Source organism: Stegodyphus dumicola, chromosome 3 (assembly GCF_044657685.1).
Source record: "Stegodyphus dumicola isolate Sdum_Otavi_A_Nest chromosome 3, ASM4465768v1".
Classification (NCBI taxonomy): Eukaryota; Metazoa; Arthropoda; class Arachnida; order Araneae; family Eresidae; genus Stegodyphus; species Stegodyphus dumicola.
The window spans coordinates 122,014,086-122,036,793 of NC_140770.1; the positions used below are offsets into that span (position 1 = coordinate 122,014,086).

Here is a 22,708-nt window from a genome sequence, read left to right on the forward strand (position 1 = left end):
TTTTAGATTCTAGAGAAACAATTATTGCCGAATTGAAAGCTGATCCTGAGTTTGGAAGTATCTATGCGTATTTGAAAGACCCCGAAAGCTTTGAACATACAGATATCCATTCAATAAGAAGTAGAGCAGAAAACCATGAAATAATAGATAATTTATTATTTTATACGAAAACAACAAACGAAAATCTCGAGTACAAACCAGTCATCCCAGCCTCGCTTCGATTAAGCATTATGAAGGAATTACACGATGCGAAAACAGCGGGTCATTTAAGGGTCAGAAAGACTTTAAAAAGGGTACGCGAGGCGGTATATTTCCCGCAATTATACAAAATAGTAACTGCGTATGTCAGGTCCTGCAATCAATGTCAGTTAATAAATGATATTAATTACAGCCCGGCCGGGTACTTATATAGCATTCGCGCTACATTTCCGAATGAAATTTAGGCATAGATCTTTTTGGTCCTTTCCCCCAGAGTGAGTTAAATAAAAATCGTTTTCTTTTAGTAATTGTAGATCTTTTTTCAAAATGGACAAAAATTGTTCCACTTAAACGCGCGTCAGCCAAAACAGTTGCAGATGCATTTTTACACAGATACAGTTTAAAATACGGTGCACCTATAAAAGTCATTAGCGATAAAGGTAAACAATTCGTTAGCCAAATATTTGAAAACATATGCACTGGACTTGGCATACGCCATATCAAAATCGTTCCGTATAGACCACAGGCAAACATCGCAGAAAGAGTTAATAAAAATATTGTGAAAATAATTCGAAGTTATGTTAGCACACATCACAAGCGCTGGGATGGCTACATAAATGAGTTAGCTTATGCTTTAAGGACAGCAAATCACGATACTATGGGAAAAACTCCAGCAGAATTATTTTTAGGACGGAAGTTAATTACGCCATTAGATAAATTTTTCTTTGTGCAACAAAGAGAGCAAGAATTTAAACAAAAAGATGTGCAAAAACTCATTGACCAGGCGGTTAGAAGCTCGGATACGGCAAGAAATAGACAAAAATTATACTATGATAGAAAACGCCGTGAAGCAGATTTTGTCATCATCAAGTTGGGGATAAAGTGTTGAAGCGAAAATTTTCTTTCTCAAGTGCCCCAGACAATTTTACTGCAAAGTTAGCTCCAAAATTTAAAGGTCCCTATGTAATTCAGGAAATCAAGGGAGTCGTATTGTACCTTATGAACGAGAGAGGGGGAATCTGTAAAGCAAGCCCCGATCAGGTGAAAAAATATTATAATCAAAATGATTTTGAAATCCTTAAAAGTTTCTTGCAGGACTCAAGCGCAAAAGAAGTGGAAGGTCAAGAAGTAACGTCACCCGCTCCACCACCCAAGAAGCAGAGAACTGAAGAGAAACCTAGCCCTTCTACAAGTTATGCGACGGAACCGAAAAGAAGAAATGAAAACGTTCAGACTCCAGCATTTAAGAAATACAAGAAAGCAACGCCGCCGCGTAAAGAATCTTTGGTAAAGAGTAAAAGACCAGTTACAACGTATCGCAGTAGAAATTCTGCATCGAGGAGAACGCTCCCAGGGCCAGAGAGTCAGGTGCAAACAAGGCCGCCGTTCCGGAAACTAAAACGACAGCAGGAGGAACGAAAATACCAGCAACAACAGAAGAAATTCAAGAAGGACTCCAGACCGGAGGACGTCAAGACCAGCCGTCCAATGGAAAAACGAAAACGACAACAACCCGACGATTACTCCGCCAAGAGGCCAGCATGCAGAGGACGCAAGAGAAAAACTAATGTGGACGACACTCGGAGGTCAGTAAGGAGAAGATTGACGTCCATGAAACCTATAACGTGGGAACAATTTTGCCAGAAAAGAATGACGGAGTTTCAATCATCGAAAACTCAAAGATAAGTTAAAATCTTCTATAAAATTTTTTCTTTTGTTCCGAAATGTTATGCGTAAATACGAAGTTCTATGTTTTGACGTCAATTTGTCTCTGTTGAGACTTAGTTTTGTTTTACTTTATTTAGCTAAGGCAAAAGTATTATTTTCTTTAAGTATAAAATCTAAGAACAAGCAGTTTCTGTTGGTCGGAAGACTAATTCTGTTATGTTAATGCCAAAATTTGCCCGAAGATAAAAATAACTTCGTATTCTTGTATTAATAAGAAATTTAGTTTCAGTGCCGCCAGCTTGGCGATGAATGCGTGAAGTAAAAATTTATTTTTCTCTTATTCATTTTATGGTAAATTGTAAAAATCATATGTATTAGAATTTTGTAAATATACGTAAATACTTGAAAACTATGTAAAAGTAGAATTTAGTCTAGAAGCATAAAATTTTAGATGCTAAAAGTAAATGGTCAAAAGAAATGAATTCAAATTTAAGTATTAAACTGTAGATAAAATCATGCTTTAGAGCGAAAGCCTGCATGTCTAAAGATGAATGAGGGGGAATTTAAAATGAATGTGTTTTGTAGGGTTCTCCACCTACACTTGAATTTTAAGAATGTTAAAATAGCTCATCGAGTTTTAGAATGTCGAGTAAGGTGTGTCTATTTGGTCGCTGAATTCTAACAATTCATTGTGGTTAGGGGAAGCGTTGCAATACTAAAACACGAATATTCCCGTTTGACACCACACATGGTGGACAGCCAGGGTAAAGTTAAGTTCATGTTTGAACACTTGAATGAATGTGAATTAAGCAGTAACTAAGGAAAATAAATGGATCAAAAACAAAAACTTATTCAGTGTCAAGAGAGTGTAAATTATAATGTATTTAGAAAGATACTGATACTTATTCCTTCCAGATGCTGGAAGGAAGAGAACAGATTGATTGCTGAAGTCCAGGAAAGGTTGCTATAAGAAGAGAGGGTAAAATAATTATCTACAGAAATTTATTCTAACTTTTGTGAGAAAACAGTTTTTTTTATGTAAACGTATCAGGTTCAGTGTTCCTTCTAACCTTCTTCGGGAACATACAAGGACCTGACTCGGAACAGAGAGCTTACTAAAGCTATGTTCACTAATTGTGGTAAGTAGACAGGATACAGACGAAGGGTATACAAAACCCTTTATTTTTCTCTATATACAATAACTTCCGTACTTCGGAATACACTGACCCTCCACTCGGGGTCTAACGTAAAAAAGTATAAAAATAAAACTAAACTCTAATTTAACTTTAGAATAATACACGTGGAAGATTTGCCTTATAATAACAGGAAGCGTATGTAGCACAGAGACTGTGAAGACTACAATACGTTTAATTTATCAAGAGGATTAAAACCTCTGGCCTGGAAGGCGAACAGCAACTGCGTAACTTCTAAGGTAAGCGGCCTGCGTTGACTTACTTCTTCCTCTCTTTCGCTTGGCAAAAAGCCACACTTGAATACTTGGCGTTCGCCAGACAAACTTTGCATAAATACTTTAACGCTTATAATTCTGGCCGGAAGTAGAAAATAAGAAGTGATAGTAAAGATTTAAAATAAAATAAACGTTAGTAAAACTTAAGATCCTTACATACTTCCCGCCAGAGTTAATTAGTTTGAAACTGAGGTCTAAAACGACCTTGTTGAAAACTTTCAGCTCTAGAATCTAACCCGAGGCCAACCTTTTACAAACATAACTTCGTTAGAAACTAGAAAATTTAAAAGAAAGAAATTTGTTACAATAGCAGCTCCCAGGATATACAACAATCTTTTTTTTCATCTGTACTGCATCTAACCAGGAGCTTTTATTCAATTCTGGTTCCTTCCAGAGATCTGGAAGGAAAACTAGTTTAATGAAATGTTACACAATGACATGGCAAGTAACATACAGAATTATACTGCTCTTAACATTCTTATTTCATTCATGACTATTTTAATTATCTCTCCCCGTGCTCTCTGACATGTGTTGTAAAAGAACACCAAACACGAATGTGTTTCTGTCTACGTGTGCCACACTTCCTCCTACAATCAAAACACTAACGTGTTAAAATTCAACATAACGAGACCTCTAAACACACCCTAATTTCAACTCTAAACCCTGAGGTACTATTCTAAAAGTGGCTAACTCTAAAGTGTAGAGTCAGAGAGCCTAACTACATCATTCAACCTTTACCACATATTCGCCATGATTTAATCTTTACAGTCACACGAATAACAGATTTTTAACATTACTTTCACTTTTACCATATCACGGTATTTCTTAACATTTAAAATAACAGAACATATCAACATGCCGTTAATTTTACAGATTTGAAAACATACATTAGTAGTACATTGTTAACTTCTATTCTTTTCAAAGCAAGTGCCAATTCTTTCTACATTGAAATAATACATTTCAAAAAGTCTTTCAGACTAAAACTTCTTTCTTGCTAGAATGTTTTAAATAAAATTTATACAATAACTTTTTACAATATTTAAGTCTTTACACAACACTATTATACATCAACTTTAGTTTTACGCACGAGTAATTTAAAAACATAATACGAAAATCGGTCACAACTCATTTCTCGCCCTTTTGGCGATAAAGGTAGACCTCGCCTGAGGTAAAACTTCTTGAAATCTGCCACTTGCAGTAAGAATGAAAGATTAACTTAAGTTTGCAAAGTAACATAAAATTTTACTTATCTTTGTAATATTCGGACATCCTTTTCTGGGCCCAGTCTTTAAAGGTACTGCAGATAGTAGCTTGGTTTATCCTCCTTCTTGTACGGGCTCGCCCTTCAGTGCTTTCCTCTGGAAGCTTCCTTTTCTCACCAGTACGGCCACCCTTGAATACTTTCCTTTTCTCCTCTGCTTGTGGTCTTTGCCGTTTGATGGCAGCTGGTCTTGGCGGAACCGGGAAACTTCTGTCGTGATCCTGCTTGGACCTCGTTGTTGGCCGTTCAAATTTTTCTTGTACTTTTTCCTCCGCCGCTGATGGCCCTTCCGCAGTTCGGCGACTTTTGCTGCGGAGAGTTCTGTCGGATGAGTAGATCTTCCGTTTTAAAGCCGGGTTATAGTTGCCGTCATTTCTCCTGGTCCTCTTCACATACGTCGTCCTTCTCCCTTCTTCATTCTGGGGGTGTTCGTGAACTCTGTTTCTGGACGGTGGAACGGCTTCTTTTTCTTGTTACATTCAATTTTTCCGCGGCGCAATTTTCTTTTCACTTGTTTCTGTCTCTCATTGGCTTGCCCTTGTACTTGTCGTTTTCCCACCTCTGGAACTTGTACCTGCGGTGTCTGCCGTGCCGGATCCTGCAAAAGATCTGAAAAGATTTGCATTTTATTACGATCGAAGTAGGGCTTAATTTGATCAATGTTTGCGGAACAGGTTTCACCATTTCTGGCTTTTAACACTACAACAGCGTGAGTTATTTTTTCTATAACATATGGTCCTTCAAATCGTGGAAAAAATTTGGCAGTTTTATCTTCTGGTGCTGAAGAACGTGAATGCTTAATTTTTAAAACTTCATCCCCTACTTTATAAGTTACTCCCCGTCGTTTCAAATCATAATATAATTTCTGTTTTCTTTGTGCTACTTCCGTATTCTTTTTTGCTTCTTTTATTAGTTTTTCTATATCACCCATTTTAAATTCTGGGGCTCTTTGTTGCACATAAAATAATTTATCTAACGGCGTTATAATCTTTCTACCTAAAAATAACTCAGCAGGAGTTTTGCCCGTTGTATCATGTTTTGCGGTCCTAAGGGCGAAAGCAAATTCATTGACATAGTTATCCCAGCTTTTATGAAAATTTTTAACATAACTACGGATAATTTTCACTATATTTCTGTTGACCCGTTCCGCTATATTTGATTGCGGCCGATACGGGACCATTTTTAAATGACGTATGCCCAGTTTTTGGCACATGTCTTCAAATATATTACTTACAAATTGAGGACCATTATCCGATATAACTTTTAGGGGCGCCCCGTATTTTAAAATATATTTATTTAAAATAGAATCGGTAACTAATTTCGCGGAGGCTCGTTTTAAGGGAACAATTTCGGTCCATTTACTAAAATGATCAACCATAACAAGGAGATAGCGACTTTTATTTAACTGACTTTTTGGGAAAGGGCCCAATAAATCGATGCCAATTATTTCATTTGGAAATTCGGATTTAATACTATTTAGAAACCCGGCCGGGCGGAAATTAATATAATTAACTGCTTGACATGTTGGGCAGGACTGGACATACGCCCTTGTTAACTTTTGCAGTTCAGGAAAGTAGACTGCCTCGCGTACGCGTTGGATAGTTTTTCGAATACCAGCATGAGAAGCTAAAGGGCAGTCATGGAGCTCCTGCAGGATATTTAATCTAAGACTAGCTGGGATAACAGGTCGAAATTCGTTGTTGGAATTCGTAGTTTTTGTGTAGAATAATAGACCATCTATTAGTTCGTAATGGGCCGCCCTATTTCTTATCGCCACAATATCTTGGTGGCTAAAATTTTCAGGATCCTTCATATACTCATAAATACTTCCAAACTCAGGATCCTTACCCAGTTCTGTTATTACAGTTTCTCGGGAATTTATTGTACACGCTGTAAGCATTGCAACTTTTACGGTATTACCCTGTTCGTCTAATTTAATTCGTGATAGGGCATCTGCTGCGATATTTTCCTTTCCGGGGGTATGCTTGATTACCAGATTATATTCTTGCAGCTTGAGTGCCCATCTTATTAACCTTGGGGATAAATTTTTCCCTGAGTACAATCTAGTTACCGCCGCATGATCAGAGTATACTGTTATCGGCGCCTTTCCCAAGTAGACTCGGAACTTTTGCACTGCTAACAGAACTGCAAGTGCCTCTCTCTCGGTCGCGGAATAGTTTCTTTGTGTTTGATTTAAAGTTCGGCTAAAAAATGCCACGGGCTGCTGATTTTGCGAAAGTAACGCTCCTACCGCATAATCCGAAGCATCCGCTGAAATTTCTAAATTTTCATCCTTTTCAGGAAATTTTAACACAGGGGCTTGCGTTAATGCTTGTTTTAATTTTTCGAAAGCACTATTGGCTTCGGCCGTCCTCGAGAATCTTGCCTTTTTCCTTTTTAATTTTAACAATGGCTCAGCGATAGCCGCAAAATCTTTTATAAAGGACCTATAATATGAACAAAGTCCTAGAAAAGAAGAGAGCTTCTTTGGCGTGTTTGGAGTCGGATACTTTTGTACAGCGATTATTTTTGATTCATCTGTCTCGATCCCTTTTTGAGATATTTTGTAACCTAAATATTTTAATTCGGGGCTGCAAATTTGCACTTTTCGACATTAACTTTTAGACCGGCCTCATTTAATAAAGAAAACACCTGTCTTAAATCCTGTATATGTTGGTCGAGATTATCACTAGTAATAATGATATCGTCTAAATAGATAAATGTGGACTTTCCAAGAACAGGTCTTAACACAATGTCCATGCATCGCTGAAATGTTGCCGGGGCGCCTGAAAGCCAAACGGCATACGCAAAAATGCATAAGTGCCAGACTTGGTTATAAAAGCAGTCTTAGGCACGTCCTCAGGCCTCACCCCTATTTGAAAATAACCAGTCGTTAAGTCTAAAGTCGTCATAAATTTGGTTGATTTTATGTTCCTTAAAATTTCTTCTATGATCGGTAACGGATATACCGGATATTTCGTTATGGAATTTAATTTACGGTAATCAATAGCGAATCTCCACCTTTTTGGATGCTCCAAAGGATAATCATTATTTTTCTTACATAAAACCACCGGGCTAGCATAACTACTTGAGATGGGCGTTATGATCTTTTTACGTAGCATATCGGTAATATGCCATTCTATAATTTTTTCCTTATTCTTATCATACCGGTATGGTTTTTGACGAACTGGCAATGCATCTCCGGTGTCAATACTATGGTTAGTAACCTGAGTAAATCCTGGAATATCACTAAATAACGAAGCAAATTCACTTACCACTTGTCGGATTCTATCTTGCTCGTCATTAGGCAGATGGTCAAGATTTAACCTTGGCGGTTCAACCTTTTCTACACGCACTGGTTTTATTGTCAGCTTAAGGGACGCTTCATTAAAATCCAGTGTAGCTTGTGCGTCTGAAAGAAAGTCTATTCCTAAGATCAAATGTGCTTGCAGATTCTTTACTATAAAAAACATCACCTTTACTTGTTCGTCCTTGATACGGATATACAAAGGTACTTTACCTACGCACTTACATTGTTCTCCTTGCGCCGCTAATACTGTCGTATTATCAGCATTATATATGCGGTATTTGCGAAAATACTTTCTAAAAAAGACTTCTGCCACACAGGAACACTGCGCGCCGGTATCCAGGAGTGCGGTGGCCGGGATATTATTCACCAAGACTTCAATCTTCGGAAGAGTCAAATTTTTCACCATTACTGTATTTAACTTGTAGGAAGAGGGGTTTTCGTGGCCTTCGGATTTCCGCACCCTCTCGTCAGCAGAAATCCGTTTTAGTTTAAATTATTTTTCCTTTCCGTGCTTTCCTTCTTTTTCCCCTGGCCTTGAGACTTTTTTCCTGGGTTGCTATTGAACTGTCGACGTTCGCCGGCTGTTTTTGAATGCTCGGGTTTCCTTGCCCACTGATTCGCTTTTTCTCCGTAGCCGTATGCTTGAGTTTGCTGTAGTCTTGGCGTACCAAATTGGTTTCGCTGTTGATATTGACGTCTTCTTTCGACGTCCGCCGTTCTTCTACTTTCAAACTGGATTGCTAGCTCAAATAACTTTTCCAGTGTAGTTGGATTTCTTAATTCAATAAAGTCTTGCACTTGGGGCAGTAACCTCGGCAAAATCACTTGAATTATTTCAGGATCCGGACGGTTTCCATACAAGAGCTTGAAAACGTGAATTTTTCTTAAAATAAAGCTCGAGAGGTTTTCGATTCTTTGTTGATATATACTAAAAAGTCCCGTTTCTAATTTCGCATGATCCCTTACAACAGGGAAGGCTTTTAGTAGAGCAGTCTTGAAATTTTCGTAAGTATAAGTGGGACTTCCTGCTTGACCCAAGAGACTTCTGCCGATACATCTGAACCAGTTAAGCGCTTGGCCCCTCAAAGCGCTGGTAGCTAAGGTAACTTTTTGAAACTCGTGCACGGGGTAGAGCATGAAGTGGTCATCCAATTTTTCCAAAAAACTGGTTACCGGTGAGTTTCCATTAAACGTTGCTTCTGGTTTCATCGAAGCGCGCATGGTCTGGACGATGTAACCGAATCCTTCCAGGGCGGCAGCTGGCATTTCTGGATTCTGAGCCGTTTCTGCAGGCAGCACAGGTTCTTCTTGAAACTCGGCCATGGTTATTCTTCTTCGTTGGGCGCCACTATCAGGTTCAATGTTCCTTCTAACCTTCTTCGGGAACATGCAAGGACCTGACTCGGAACAGAGAGCTTACTAAAGCTATGTTCAAAACTGTTGGAAGTAAACAGGATACACAAGAAGGGTATACTAAACCCTTTATTTTTCTCTATTTACAATGACTTCCGTACTTCGGAATACACTGACCCGGTACTTGGGGTCTAACGTAAAAGTATAAAAATAAAACTAAACTCTAATTTAACTTTAAACTAATAAACGTGGAAGATTGGCCTTATAATAACAGGAAGCGTATGTAGCACAGAGACTGTGAACACTACAATACGTTTAATTTATCAAGAGGATTAAAACCTCTGGCCTGGAAGGCGAACAGCAACTGCGTAACTTCTAAGGTAAGCGGCCTGCGTTGACTTACTGCTTCCTCTCTTTCGCTTGGCAAAAAGGCCACACTTAAATACTTGGCGTTCGCCAGACAAACTTTGCATAAAAACCTTCACGCTTATAATTCTGGCCGGAAGTAGAAAATAAGAAGTGATAGTAAAGATTTAAAATAAAATAAACGTTAGTAAAACTTAAGATCCTTACAAACGAGGCTCTTAAATTTTAGTTCAGAATTGTGGAAACTTTTCAACAGGTCGTTTCTAGGACTTGCTTCCAAGTTTACCAAATTCTGGCAGCGGCAAATGTAGGGTTTATATTTATTTTAACTAACATTTATTTTAAATTTAAACTATCTTTCCTGTCAAGCTTTATTTTCTCCTGGAATTGCCAATGCCAGAGTATGTAAATTTTAGTAGAACGCGCAAAGTATTCAAATTGTCAGCGGAAGTAATTTGAGTTAAATAGAACGGAAACGAGTTCGAAAGTGTGCTTTCTTGCTTTGCGAGCGTGGAGGTGGCTACGTAGAAATTGAAGAACCACGCGTTTCGGCCTGTGTGCTTGCCTCGGCAGATTGTTGAATCTTTCAACTTAATATTCAGAAGTTTGCTGAAATATCAGCGGTATCTTAGAACGCGGTTAGGTTAGTTACGTTTAGAGAGCCTCGTAGGTAGTAACTTGTTATTATTCATTTTTAGTTTCTTATTTTTATTTTACCGCCGGATCGGCGTAGTTTGTGAGCGTCAAGAGCACGCATCTGTAATTTCTAAAGTTGAATAAAAAAAGATTTAAACCCTACTCAAGACTTTGTGTACTTTCCAGTTCATAGCAATCACCACTATTGTTGCGTGCAGGTTGGGGCCGCGCAACATTACAACGTAATCAGAAATAAGATGCGTTTATTAACGATAGCGTTTAATTATTTATTCTTAAGAAGAATAGAAACAATTATTACAGCAAGTACATTTTGCAAAGAAGCATTCTTCGAGTAGTGGAATATATCAGTTGCCAATTATCATAAACTAAGACATTATTTTCATGTTGCCAGATCTAACAGATTAATATAATAAATTCACAATAACAAAAATGCGATGGGAAAATGCTCCGTCGGCCGAAAAATAAGGTTACAAGTACGGAACATTCCTCCCGACGTTGAAATATTACATTATTTCAAAATTAAAGAAACAAAGTACGAATACAAACTTACAATGGCACAACTTACATTAAATGTACCAATTAAAATTCAATGAGAACAAAATAAATTATCCAACAGTAGAAATATAGTTTTCCATAATGGGCAAAATACAATTTTTTGAAATTGGTCTTCGGAAAACACCCTTTGGAGTGCGTGCGTCTACAGCTCTGACATTTCCGTCAGGGCCTGGGATCACCTTAATAATTCGAGATAAAGACCAATTGCAGATGGGAAGTTGAGAGTTCTTTAGAACTATTAGCGTGCCAGGAGTTATAGTTGACTTTTAAATACCCATTTTAGAGCGCTCTTGCAGATGGCTTTGATAAGTTGTAGGGTTTATATTTATTTTAACTAACATTTATTTTAAGTTTAAACTATCTTTCCTGTCAAGCCTTACTTTCCCCTGGAACTGCCAATGCCAGAGTATGTAAATTTTAGTAGAACGCGCAAGGATTCAAATTATCAGCGGAAGTATTCTGAGTTAAATAGAAAGGAAACGAGTTCGAGGTGTGCTGTTCTTACTTCACGAGCGCGGAGGTAGTTAGCCAGAAATTGAAGAACCCCGCGTTTCGGCCTGTGTGCTTGCCTCGGAGAATTGTTAATCGTTCAACATGATTTTCAAAGTTTGCTGAATTAGCAGCGGTATTGTAAAACGCGGTGAGGTTAGTTACTTTTAGAGAGCCTCGTAGTTAGAGTCTTGTTATTATTTCTTTTCAGGTTCTTATTTTTATTTTACCGCCGGGTCGGCGTAGTTTGTGAGCGTCAAGAGCACGCAATTGTAATTTCTTAAGTTGAATAAAAAGGGACTTAAACCCTTAGCAAGACTCTGTCTATTTTCCAGTTTCAACAGTCACCTCTTGGTTGCGTGCAGGTTGGAGGCGCGCAACTCTACATTGGCGCCCGAAAACGTATCGAACTGAAATGGCCGAAAATCGAATGGAAGCCGCGGGACAACACCAAGAAATGGCAAGCCAATTGGAAGGATTTGGATACCTGGCCCAGACGTTGAGAGCGTCAATCAAGCCAAACGTCAATTTCGACGGAAAAAATTCGGTGGCGATATTTCTAGAAGGCCTAGAAAATCACTTTCAGCTCTACCCTGTGCCTGAAAGACAAAAAGTTGCCATCGCCACATCTGCACTAAGAGGACAGGCCGCGCTATAGTGGAAGAATATAGGCAAATTTTTATTAGGGGAATTTGGAAGCCAGACATATACATTTGAAAATTTCAAAAAATCGTTAGTAAAGGCCTTCCCCATAGTGAAAGATCGAGCAATGCTGGAAGCCAAACTATACAGTCTCTATCAACGGGATATAGAAGAGTTGACGGACTTTATTCTACGAAAAATTAAGCTGACGGATTTGCTGTATGGGAAGAAACCCGACGCGGAGATTATTGAAATAATCTTACCAAGATTGTTACCTTCTGTTCAAGACTACTTCGAAATTAGAAACCCAAGCACATTGCAGGAGCTCTTCGAATTGGCGGTGAAGTTTCAAAATCGCAGAATAGCGGAAAAAGCTAGAGGGGCATCGTATTCTCAAAGTACCCGAAGGAAATCTTCAAATGAGCTAACCAGAAATGCAAACCGCTCTTATGGGGGAAAGAGCTTTCAAGCTAACTCATCGAACCTCGAAGGTCAAGGCCCAAAAAGAAAATTCGAAAACAAACATCCGCGTACCAGAAGGCAGAACTTGAAAGGAAAGCTTTAAACGAGTAGAGGGGCCTGTGAAAGCGAGAGTCCAGACCCCGGAAGTTTTAAAAAAACCCTCAAAAAGACATTTAAATACGGTCATCGTAAAAAACTCACATCTACCAATTAATCAAGTCCTGGTTGGCGATGTACCAGTAGAAGCCCTCATCGATACAGGAGCAGAAGGAAATATTATGAGCGAAACATTCTTCAAAAAGAATTTTTATAGGGTACGATTATTTAAAACCAAAAATACGGAAATTATAGCGGCGCAAGGAAAAACCTGTCACTGCATCGGGTAATTATCATTAAACATACAGGTAAAAGAGGAAAGCCTCAAAGTATTAATTTTTGTAGTGAAGAATCTGCAAAATCCTCTTATTTTAGGTATGGAGTTTTTAAGGGCCGCGAGGGCCAAATTGAATTTTCAAGACAGTTCCGTTGTGCTGGAGATGGACCAGAGGGTGGTGGAACCTGTGGAACAACCGCAAGTGGACCTTAGCCATCTGAATGACCATGAAAGTCAAGCCATCCAGCAAGTGGTGAGTAATTTTTCTAACTTGTTTTCAGAAAAGCCTGGTAGTTGTCAAATAGTTACGCATCAGATACAGTTAACTGCCGAAAAACCTTGTAGGACTAAACCATATCGTTATGACAAACAAAAAGACGTAATCATCGAAGAACATATTCAGGAGATGTTAAAGAATAAAATAATAACGCCCATAAATAGTGAGTACGCGAGTCCAGTTGTACTATGTAGGAAAAAGAGCGAGTTTCCTCCTTCGGACAAAAGGGCTTGGAGGTTCGCTAGCGATTACAGAAAAATAATAGTATTATTAAATTCCCTGTTTACCCTTTCCCGGTTATAGAGGAAATTATTAGAAAGATTAAATCTACAAGATACATGTCTACTTTGGACTTAACGTCTGGCTACTATCAAATAGCTATGAGATCCGAAGACATACATAAAACAGCGTTTACAACAAAATCGGGCACTTATGCATTTTTACGCATGCCCTTTGCGTTGTGTGGGGCCCCGTCAACATTCCAGAGAGCTATGGACATTATTCTAAAGCCTGTCCTAGGAAAATCGACTTTAATCTATCTAGATGATATAATTATAACAAGTAGTACGTTGGAACAAAACATTAAAGATCTAGAAGAAGTGTTTAAATTATTAAAAGAGGCCGGTCTTACAACTAACGCCTCAAAATGCAAGTTCGCAACTAAAGAACTTAAATATCTGGGGTATAAAATTTCGCAAAAGGGTATAGAAAAGCAAGATTGAAAAATAAAAGCAATCAAGAATTTTCCACCGCCCAACAAGAACTTTCCACCGCCAAGAAACTTTCTTCTTTCCTTGGGTTATGTTCTTACTATCGGTCTTTCATAAAAGATTTCGCTAATATTGTTGAACCACTCTAAGTAATTAAAAGAAAGAGAAGTAAATTTACGTGGACAGCGGAAGCAAATACAGCATTTGAAAGATTAAAAGAAGCGCTCATCAATGGCCCTGTTTTGAAATTCCCGCAGGGGGACGAAAACCTGGAAATTGCAGCAGATGCGTCGGACTATGAGGTGGGTGCGGTTCTTATGCAAAATAGCCATCCTCTGGCATTTTTTAGTAAAACGTTGAATCAGACACAAAGGAATTATACAGCTACACAGAGAGAAACATTAGCCGTATTAATGGGTGTACACAAATTTCGAGTTTATTTCGGCAAAGCGCCAGTAACAGTCTTTTCGGATCATGCGGCTGTTGGTAGACTTTACTTGGGGAAAAATCTACCGCCCAGGTTAGTAACATGGCCTTTAAAACTTCAAGAGTATAACCTAGTAATTAAATATAAACCGGGTAAGGAAAACAATGTTGCTGACTCACTATCTCGTATAAAACTGGACGATGAAGGCAACGAACTCAAATGCGCTGTGTTGACTTCAAAAATTTTAGATTCTAGAGAAACAATTATTGCCGAATTGAAAGCTGATCCTGAGTTTGAAAGTATCTATGCGTATTTGAAAGACCCCGAAAGCTTTGAACATACAGATATCCATTCAATAAGAAGTAGAGCAGAAAACTATGGTGTGTTGGTGTATTTAATTATGGCAAAGCACACGAGGGCTATCTGCCTAAAGGGAGGGACGCCTTTCGTGGAGGACTTTCTAAGGGAAACTGGCTCGTATACACGTTACACATGGGGAAAACCACGAAAACGCCCATGCAGCCAGCCCGTTCGCGGGATTCGAACCTCAGACCGAACTACCAGTGTTCAGCATCTTTACCGCTCGGCCGCTGGTGGGCCGCAGAAAACTATGAAATAATAGATAATTTATTATTTTATACGAAAACAACAAACGAAAATCTCGAGTACAAACCAGTCATCCCAGCCTCGCTTCGATTAAGCATTATGAAGGAATTACACGATGCGAAAACAGCAGGTCATTTAAGGGTCAGAAAGACTTTAAAAAGGGTACGCGAGGCGGTATATTTCCCGCAATTATACAAAATAGTAACTGCGTATGTCAGGTCCTGCAATCAATGTCAGTTAATAAATGATATTAATTACAGCCCGGCCGGGTACTTAAATAGCATTCGCGCTACATTTCCGAATGAAATTTTAGGCATAGATCTTCTTGGTCCCTTCGCCCAGAGCGAGTTAAATAAAAATCGTTTTCTTTTACTAATAGTAGATCATTTTTCAAAATGGACAGAAATTGTTCCACTTAAACGCGCGTCTACCAAAACAGTCGCAGATGCATTCTTACACAGATACATTTTAAAATACGGTGCACCGATAAAAGTCATTAGCGATAACGGAAAACAATTCGTTAGTCAAATATTTGAAAACATATGCACTGGACTTGGCATACGCCATATCAAAATGGTTCCGTATAGACAACAGGCAAACATAGCAGAAAGAGTGAATAAAACATCGTAAAAATAATTCGCAGTTACGTTAGCACACATCACCAGCGCTGGGACGGTTACATAAATGAATTAGCTTATGCTTTAAGAACGGCAAATCACGATACTACGGGAAAAACCCCAGCAGAATTATTTTTAGGCCGAAAGTTAATTACGCCTTTAGATAAATTATTCTTTGTGCAACAAAGAGAGCAAGAGTTTAAACAGAAAGATGTGCAAAAACTTATTGATCAGGCGCTTAAAAGCTCGGATACGGCAAGAAATAAGCAAAAAGTGTATTACGATAGAAAACGCCGTGAAGAAGATTTAAAGTTGGGGATAAAGTATTGAAGCGGAAATTTTCTTTATCAAGTGTCCCAGACAATTTTACTGCAAATTTAGCTCCAAAATTTGAAGGCACTTTGTAATTCAGGAAATCAAAGGAGTCGTATTGTACCTTAAGAACGAGAGAGGGGAAATCTGTAAAGCAAGTCCCGAAAAGGTGAAAAAATACTATAATCAAAATGATTTTGAAATCCTTAAAAGTTTCTTGCAGGACTCAAGTCTAAAAGAAGTAGAAGGTCCAGAAATAACGTCACCCGTTCCACCACCCAAGAAGCAGAGAACTGAAGAGAAACCTAGCCCTTCCACAACCCATGCGACGGTACCGAAAAGAAGAAACGAAAACTTTCAAACTTCAGCATTTAAGAAAAACAAGAAAGCAAGGCCGCCGCGTAAAGAAACCTTGGTAAAGAGGAAAACACCACTTACAACGTATCGCAGTAGAAATTATACATCAAGGAGAACGCTCCCAGGGCCAGAGAGTCAGGTGCAAACAAGACCGCCGTTCCCGAAAATAAAAAGACAGCAGGAGGAAAGAAAATACCAGGAACAACAGAAGAAATTCAAGAAGGACTCCAGACCGGAGGACGTCAAGACCAGCCGTCCAAGAGAAAAACGAAGAAGACAGCAACCCGACGATTACTCCGCCAAGAGGCCAGCATGCAGAGGACGCAAGAGAAAAACTAATGTGGACGACACTCGGAGGTCAGTAAGGAGAAGATTGACGTCCATGAAACCTATAACGTGGGAACAATTTTGCCAGAAAAGAATGACGGAGTTTCAATCATCGAAAACTCAAAGATAAGTTAAAATCTTCTATAAAATTTTTTCTTTTGTTCCAAAATGTTATGCGTAAATACGAAGTTCTATGTTTTGACGAAAGTCAATGTGTCTCGGTTAAGACTTAGTTTTGTTTTACTTTATTTAGCTAAGGCAAAAGTATTGTTTTCTTTAAGTACAAGTCTAAGAACAAGCATTTTCTGTTGGTCGAAAGACTAATTCTGTTATGTTAAAGCCAAAATTTGGCCGAAGATAAAAATAACTTCGTATTCTTGTATTAATAAGAATTTTAGTTTCAGTGCCGCCAGCTTGGCGAAGAATGAGTAAAGTAAAAATTTATTTTCTCTTATTCATTTTATGGTAAATTGTAAAAATCATATGTATTAAAATTTTGTAAATGTACGTAAATACTTGAAAGTTATGTAAAAGTAGAATTTAGTCTAGAAGCATAAAATTTTAGATTCTAAAAGTAAATGCTTAAAAGCAATGAATTCGAATTTAAGTATTAAACTGTAGATAAAATCATGCTTTAGAGCGAAAGCCTGCATGTCTGAAGATGAATGAGGGGGAAGTTAGAATGAATGTGTTTTGTAGGGTTCTCCACCTACACTTGAATTATTAAGAATGTTAAAGTAGCTTATCGAGTTGTAGAATGTCGAGTAAGGTGTGTCTATTTGGTCGTTGAATTCTAAAAAATCATGGTGGTTAGGGGAAGTGTTGTAAGACTAAAACACGAATATTCCCGTTTGACACCACACATGGTGGAGAGCCAGGGTAAAGTTAAATTAATGCTTGAAAAATTGAATGAATGTGAATTAAGCAATAACTAAGGAAAACGAATCGTTTAAAAACAAAAGTTTATTCAGTGTCAAGAAAGTGTAAATTATAATGTATTTAGAAAGATACTGATACTTATTCCTTCCAGATGCTGGAAGGAAAAGAACAAGATTGATTGATGAAGTCCAGGAAAAGTTGCTGTAAGAAGAGAGATTTATATAAGTATCGACAGAAATTTAGGATACATTTTGTTACATAAGATTTTTTTTTTTGTGTAAACGAGGCTCTTGAGAGTTAGTTCAGAATTATAGAAACTTTACAACAGGTCGTTTGTAGGACCTGCTTCGAAGTTTTCCAAATTCTGGCAGCGGCAAATGTAGGGTTTATATTTATTTTAACTAACATTTATTTTAAGTTTAAACTATCTTTCCTGTCAAGCCTTACTTTGCCCTGGAACTGCCAATGCCAGAGTATGTAAATTTTAGTAGAACGCGCAAGGATTCAAATTATCAGCGGAAGTATTGTCAGTTAAATAGAAAGGAAACGAGTTCGAGGTGTGCTGTTCTTACTTCACGAGCGCGGAGGTAGTTAGCCAGAAATTGAAGAACCCCGCGTTTCGGCCTGTGTGCTTGCCTCGGAAAATTGTTAATCGTTCAACATGATTTTCAAAGTTTGCTGAATTAGCAGCGGTATTGTAAAACGCGGTGAGGTTAGTTACTTTTAGAGAGCCTCGTGGTTAGGGTCTTGTTATTATTTCTTTTCAGGTTCTTATTTTTATTTTACCGCCGGGTCGGTGTAGTTTGTGTGCGTCAAGAGCACGCAATTGTAATTTCTTAAGTTGAATAAAAAGGGACTTAAACCCTTAGCAAGACTCTGTCTATTTTCCAGTTTCAACAGTCACCTCTTGGTTGCGTGCAGGTTGGAGGCGCGCAACTCTACAAAGTGTTTCGCCAGCATTTCCAAATTTTTTTTTTTTTTTTTTTTTTTTCATTTTGAGAACATACAGACTCTCCGTGCACCACATATGTACAACACGGGGCTTACAGAAGTAAGTTAACTAGAACATTAAAGGTTACATGTATAAATAAACATTAAAAATTACATGCATAAATAAAGCGAACAAAAGCAGAGAACAGCAGTTTGGACTTCACGAAAACAGATAAGTTCACTGGCCAAGTCACTCCGAACATTTTCAAATCGTTCGGTAAGCATAATATAAGGCCATCAAATGTAGGGCACGAGAAAATCAAATGTTCCACATCTTGAAGAACTCTTTTTGAACATTCACATAAATTGTTTGATCGTAGATTAAAACGAAACAGATAACTTGCAATGACCAGATAAAAACTGAGACACTTTAAAATTCAACGAGAGGAAAGACTCGGAATTCAGTCTATGGTAAATAGAAGGAAGGAACTTTTTGGTGACTTCAGCATTACAAGATGAAATGTATTCCTCATTCCACATAGCTAAAAGCTTTTTATAATGAAAGGACTTCCAATAACTCTTTGGAATGCTAATGTTGATATCAATGGGTAAATTTAAGGCATCTTTAGCTAAGAAATCAGCTCTTTCATTTCCGTAGAAACCATGATGAGCACGCACATAAGCAAAGCAGATATCAATACCTCTAATTCTAAGTGAACTAACAGTTACTAGGGTTTCGATAACTAATTTATTGCAGCTAGTAATACTGTTCAAAAGTTGAAGAGAAGAAAGAGAATCAGAACAAATAAGATACTTTGAGGATGTTGTCCCATGATCCTGGATCTATTTGACGGCAAGATAAATGCACAGAAGTTCTGCTTGAAAAACTGTACATTCATTCCGTATACGGTGTTTCCAAATGGTTTGAACTAATTTTTGATTCTTCTGCCACCTACTTAGAAGTTTATCTCTTTTGTCAATTAAATTTGGTTCTGGGATGACATTTATCGGTTTCCCTATCAGAAAGTGTCAGGTGTTAACGTTTGAAAATCATCTGTAGCAGTAGATAAGGGTGAGATTCTTAGCGAATTAAGAATGCCCTCGATTTGAACTGTTACTGTAAGAAATTCTTCTAAAGTTAACTTAGCGGAGCCTATCACTCTCTTTAGATGGTACTTGAAGGCCTTTTCACTCGCCTCCCAAAGGCAGCCGAAACTGGGTGCCCTAGGAGGCAAAACTTTCCACCTGATACCTTCTGAGGCGAACAGGCTCCAAATGTCCTCACTGTTTAACATTAATTTATGCAAACGTTTTAACTCTGCAGGAGCTTCAGTGAAGTTTGTTGCGTTATCGCTAAAAATTATTGAATTCTTGCCGCGTCGTGCAAAAAATCTCTTTAAGGCAGTAATTAAAGCTTGTATTCCGTATGAATAGCTTTAGGCGCTATACATAAAAATATAGCTACATATAGTTTTTTTTTTTTTTTTTTTTTTTTTTTTTTTTTTTTTGGAAAGGTACCCTTTCTCTGCCCTTTGTATTTAATTTCAAAGGGTCCACATAAATCTGCTCCTGAGGGAAGATCTCCCGTAATCTGGGTTGCAACAACTGGCTTATTCTTGTATCATTCCACACACTCCTAGATGACTTTTCGTGGCGTACTTCTGCCACCAAGTGGCCAATATTTATAACGATCAGTATTTAGTAGGGCTTGAGGGGCCTACATGAATATCTCCCTTGTGACACCCATTGCGTGATAGCCATTATGAATATGAAGCGCTTGTGATAATCATTGCGGGTATTTCGAATAACTTAAGTTGAAATTCAAACTGTACGTAATGGTTTCATAAATATGGCTTAAGCCGGTATTTTAACGGCACGTTTTGAACTTCGGCTAGCAAAATAGCTAACGCCGGAATAATCTGGCAGAATTGCCGATAGAACGTAACTTGTAGGCAAGGCTACCAAAATCTCTAATCCTAAAACGTTCAAAATCCTTGACATAAATGCTCAAACAAGTAATTTTCATTCCGGTGAGGACTACAGAAAGAAGAAATTACAGTAAAAATTTTAATTATAAAACTGGTTAATTAGCATAAAATGCATGTGACATCATTGGCCACATTATTATTCTTTAATATACAACAAAAACTGTTATACTACATATTTGGTACAGACAGTCCGCTTTTTTAAGCAATCTCCCTTCTGCGAAGTTAAGTAATTATTTTCCAAGGAAAAGCAATATTTAATCAGCATTATCCTATTACATCCCTATGCTTTTAACTTCTCACGTTAAGAAATTCTTTCTATCATTTTGCTTATGATAATTCCTTATCATTAAATAATAGTAATTACCTTATTATTTAATATTTTAAACTAATTTAATCTAAATTTATGTGATTGATATTAATGTTAATTAAAAAAAATTTGCGTGATTTACTCAAATAAACCAAAATGGATTAAATAAACTAAAATTATAGAATTTTGAAAACTTCTCTAATGTATTACAATACATAATAGTTTTTTTCACCCAATGCATATCTCTGAGTTACAAATTTATGATTATTATAACTTAATTTATGATTATTAAGTTAATTAATACTTCGAAAAAGTGCTTTCACTTTACCAGATGATCCAATGCTTTCAGTAATGAAATTTACGGCATTTTTAACGCTTTCGTCTTTTGTCACATCGAGCTCCAATACCTGAAGGCGCTTGGAGCAACTCTTCTTCAAGTCCTCGGCTCCTGGTCCATTCGGAAAAAGGCAGCTGGCAAAGACATAGAATCCTTTACTGTCCAATCTCTTTGCAAGAAGGTTTCCAAAACCGCTATCGCAACCTGCAAAAGGAAAAAAAAAAAAAAAAAAAAAAAAAAGCATTTTAAATTATATGTGAAGGAAATGATGCAATTATTACTTCCTTGTACGAAGTAAAGGAAGCATTTTAATCACGAAAAATTCTCGATATCCTATTTCAACGAAAATAATCATTTTGACCGCTATCTAATGCAATTTAACGATGATTTTGCGTGACATCTGTACGTAAAGACAAAATAAAGGACTCCTTTTTCCCCAAACGAATTATAAAACTGATTTAAAATCGATTCAGAAGATATTTTCTCGTATAGTATGTACTTACCTACATATGCACGTGTTTACGTATGTATGTATGTATCTTGCATAACTCAAAAACGAGTAGCATTCGAACGTTGAAACTTCGTATGTAAGACTGCTATATCACGTACTTGTGCACTTCCTTCTTCGGTGGCAATCGGCCACAGCAAAAGTATATATATATATATATATATATATGTTTACTCTGTTACTCGGCTCCATGAGCTCAGTTTTTTTATTCTATATGTTGGTAAATTGTGCATTTTTTGTTTTAAAAATGATTGAATTATGTTGTTCGTATCTTCCGGTTAAGGTTTTTATGTTTTTATGTATTTAGTTAACCTGAATGCAATGTACAATTATCAACAATTTAAAAGTGTATCAGTGCGGCTAAGCTTTTTTTTTTTTTTTTTTTTTTCCACAGCAGCCATATTTGTTTACATTTGAAACTTAGAAAATACCAGATTTGTTGCCAGTCTAGAGAAACTAAGCTTCGCAATAACAAAGAAAATGTCTTCTTTTATTATTGCGAATTAAATCATGCTTAATCCATTCTAGAATTATCATTTAAATTATTAAATTATCCCATATATTGACTCAGATTAGCGTCCACAACAAATTAAGTCAGTTTCTGCGCCTTCAGTGTCTTTTTGCCGAGTGGGGCTAAAAGTAAATTTTCAGTTTTGTGCGCCGAAAAATCTGCTTTCTTGACCGCTGGCCGAATTGCTTGTTTTTGCTTAGAAACTCTAAATTTTGTTGTAAAATTGTTCTTTAAATTGTTTTAATTGTATTTATATTTTTAATTTATCTATATTTTTAAATATTTATAAAGATATTTTGAGGTTTTTACGTCTTTTTGCCTTATTGCGAAGTGAGAATTGAATTAATTGAATGAGAAATACATCTCTAATGCTCTTCGGGGAAATAAATTTAAATGAAATGCAGGAAAAAATGCGTCCGTACAAGGAAGTCATGTGGTGTACAGTCAGATTTTTTTTAATTCATTAATCCGTTTATGGAAAGTCCTCTTTACTCCGCCTAAATCATTCTGATCTTAAAAATTATGCTTAGTAAAGGTTATAAGCGACTAAAGTTGTCAAACTGCCTAATTAAATACTTCTGCTATGCTCTCTATCTCTCTCTACTACTCTCTATACTCTGCTCTGTGTTATTATGTAACTATGTAAACATATATTATGAACTATATAACTATGTAAGCATGTATACAGGATCAATGTATGCCCTTATAGGGTCCATGAGGTGTTACCCCGGATAGTTGCAGACCCTGGACTACACTCGAATAGTCTAAGTAAGCTGCACGGTGTCCAGATTCTGCTCTCAACTGTCAACAACT

The 22,708-nt window shown here is 37.3% G+C and overlaps 1 protein-coding gene across 1 annotated transcript in view; it reads right to left on the minus strand.

Annotated features, from left to right (window-relative positions):
- LOC118205830 (17-beta-hydroxysteroid dehydrogenase type 6-like) overlaps positions 1 to 22,708 on the minus strand; it is a 75,487-nt gene that overhangs the window by 15,302 nt on the left and 37,477 nt on the right. The window contains exon 2 of the mRNA XM_085813263.1: positions 20,868 to 21,080. Coding sequence (XP_085669389.1) covers positions 20,868 to 21,080 — 213 coding nt within the window. The remainder of the gene's footprint in view (positions 1 to 20,867; positions 21,081 to 22,708) is intronic.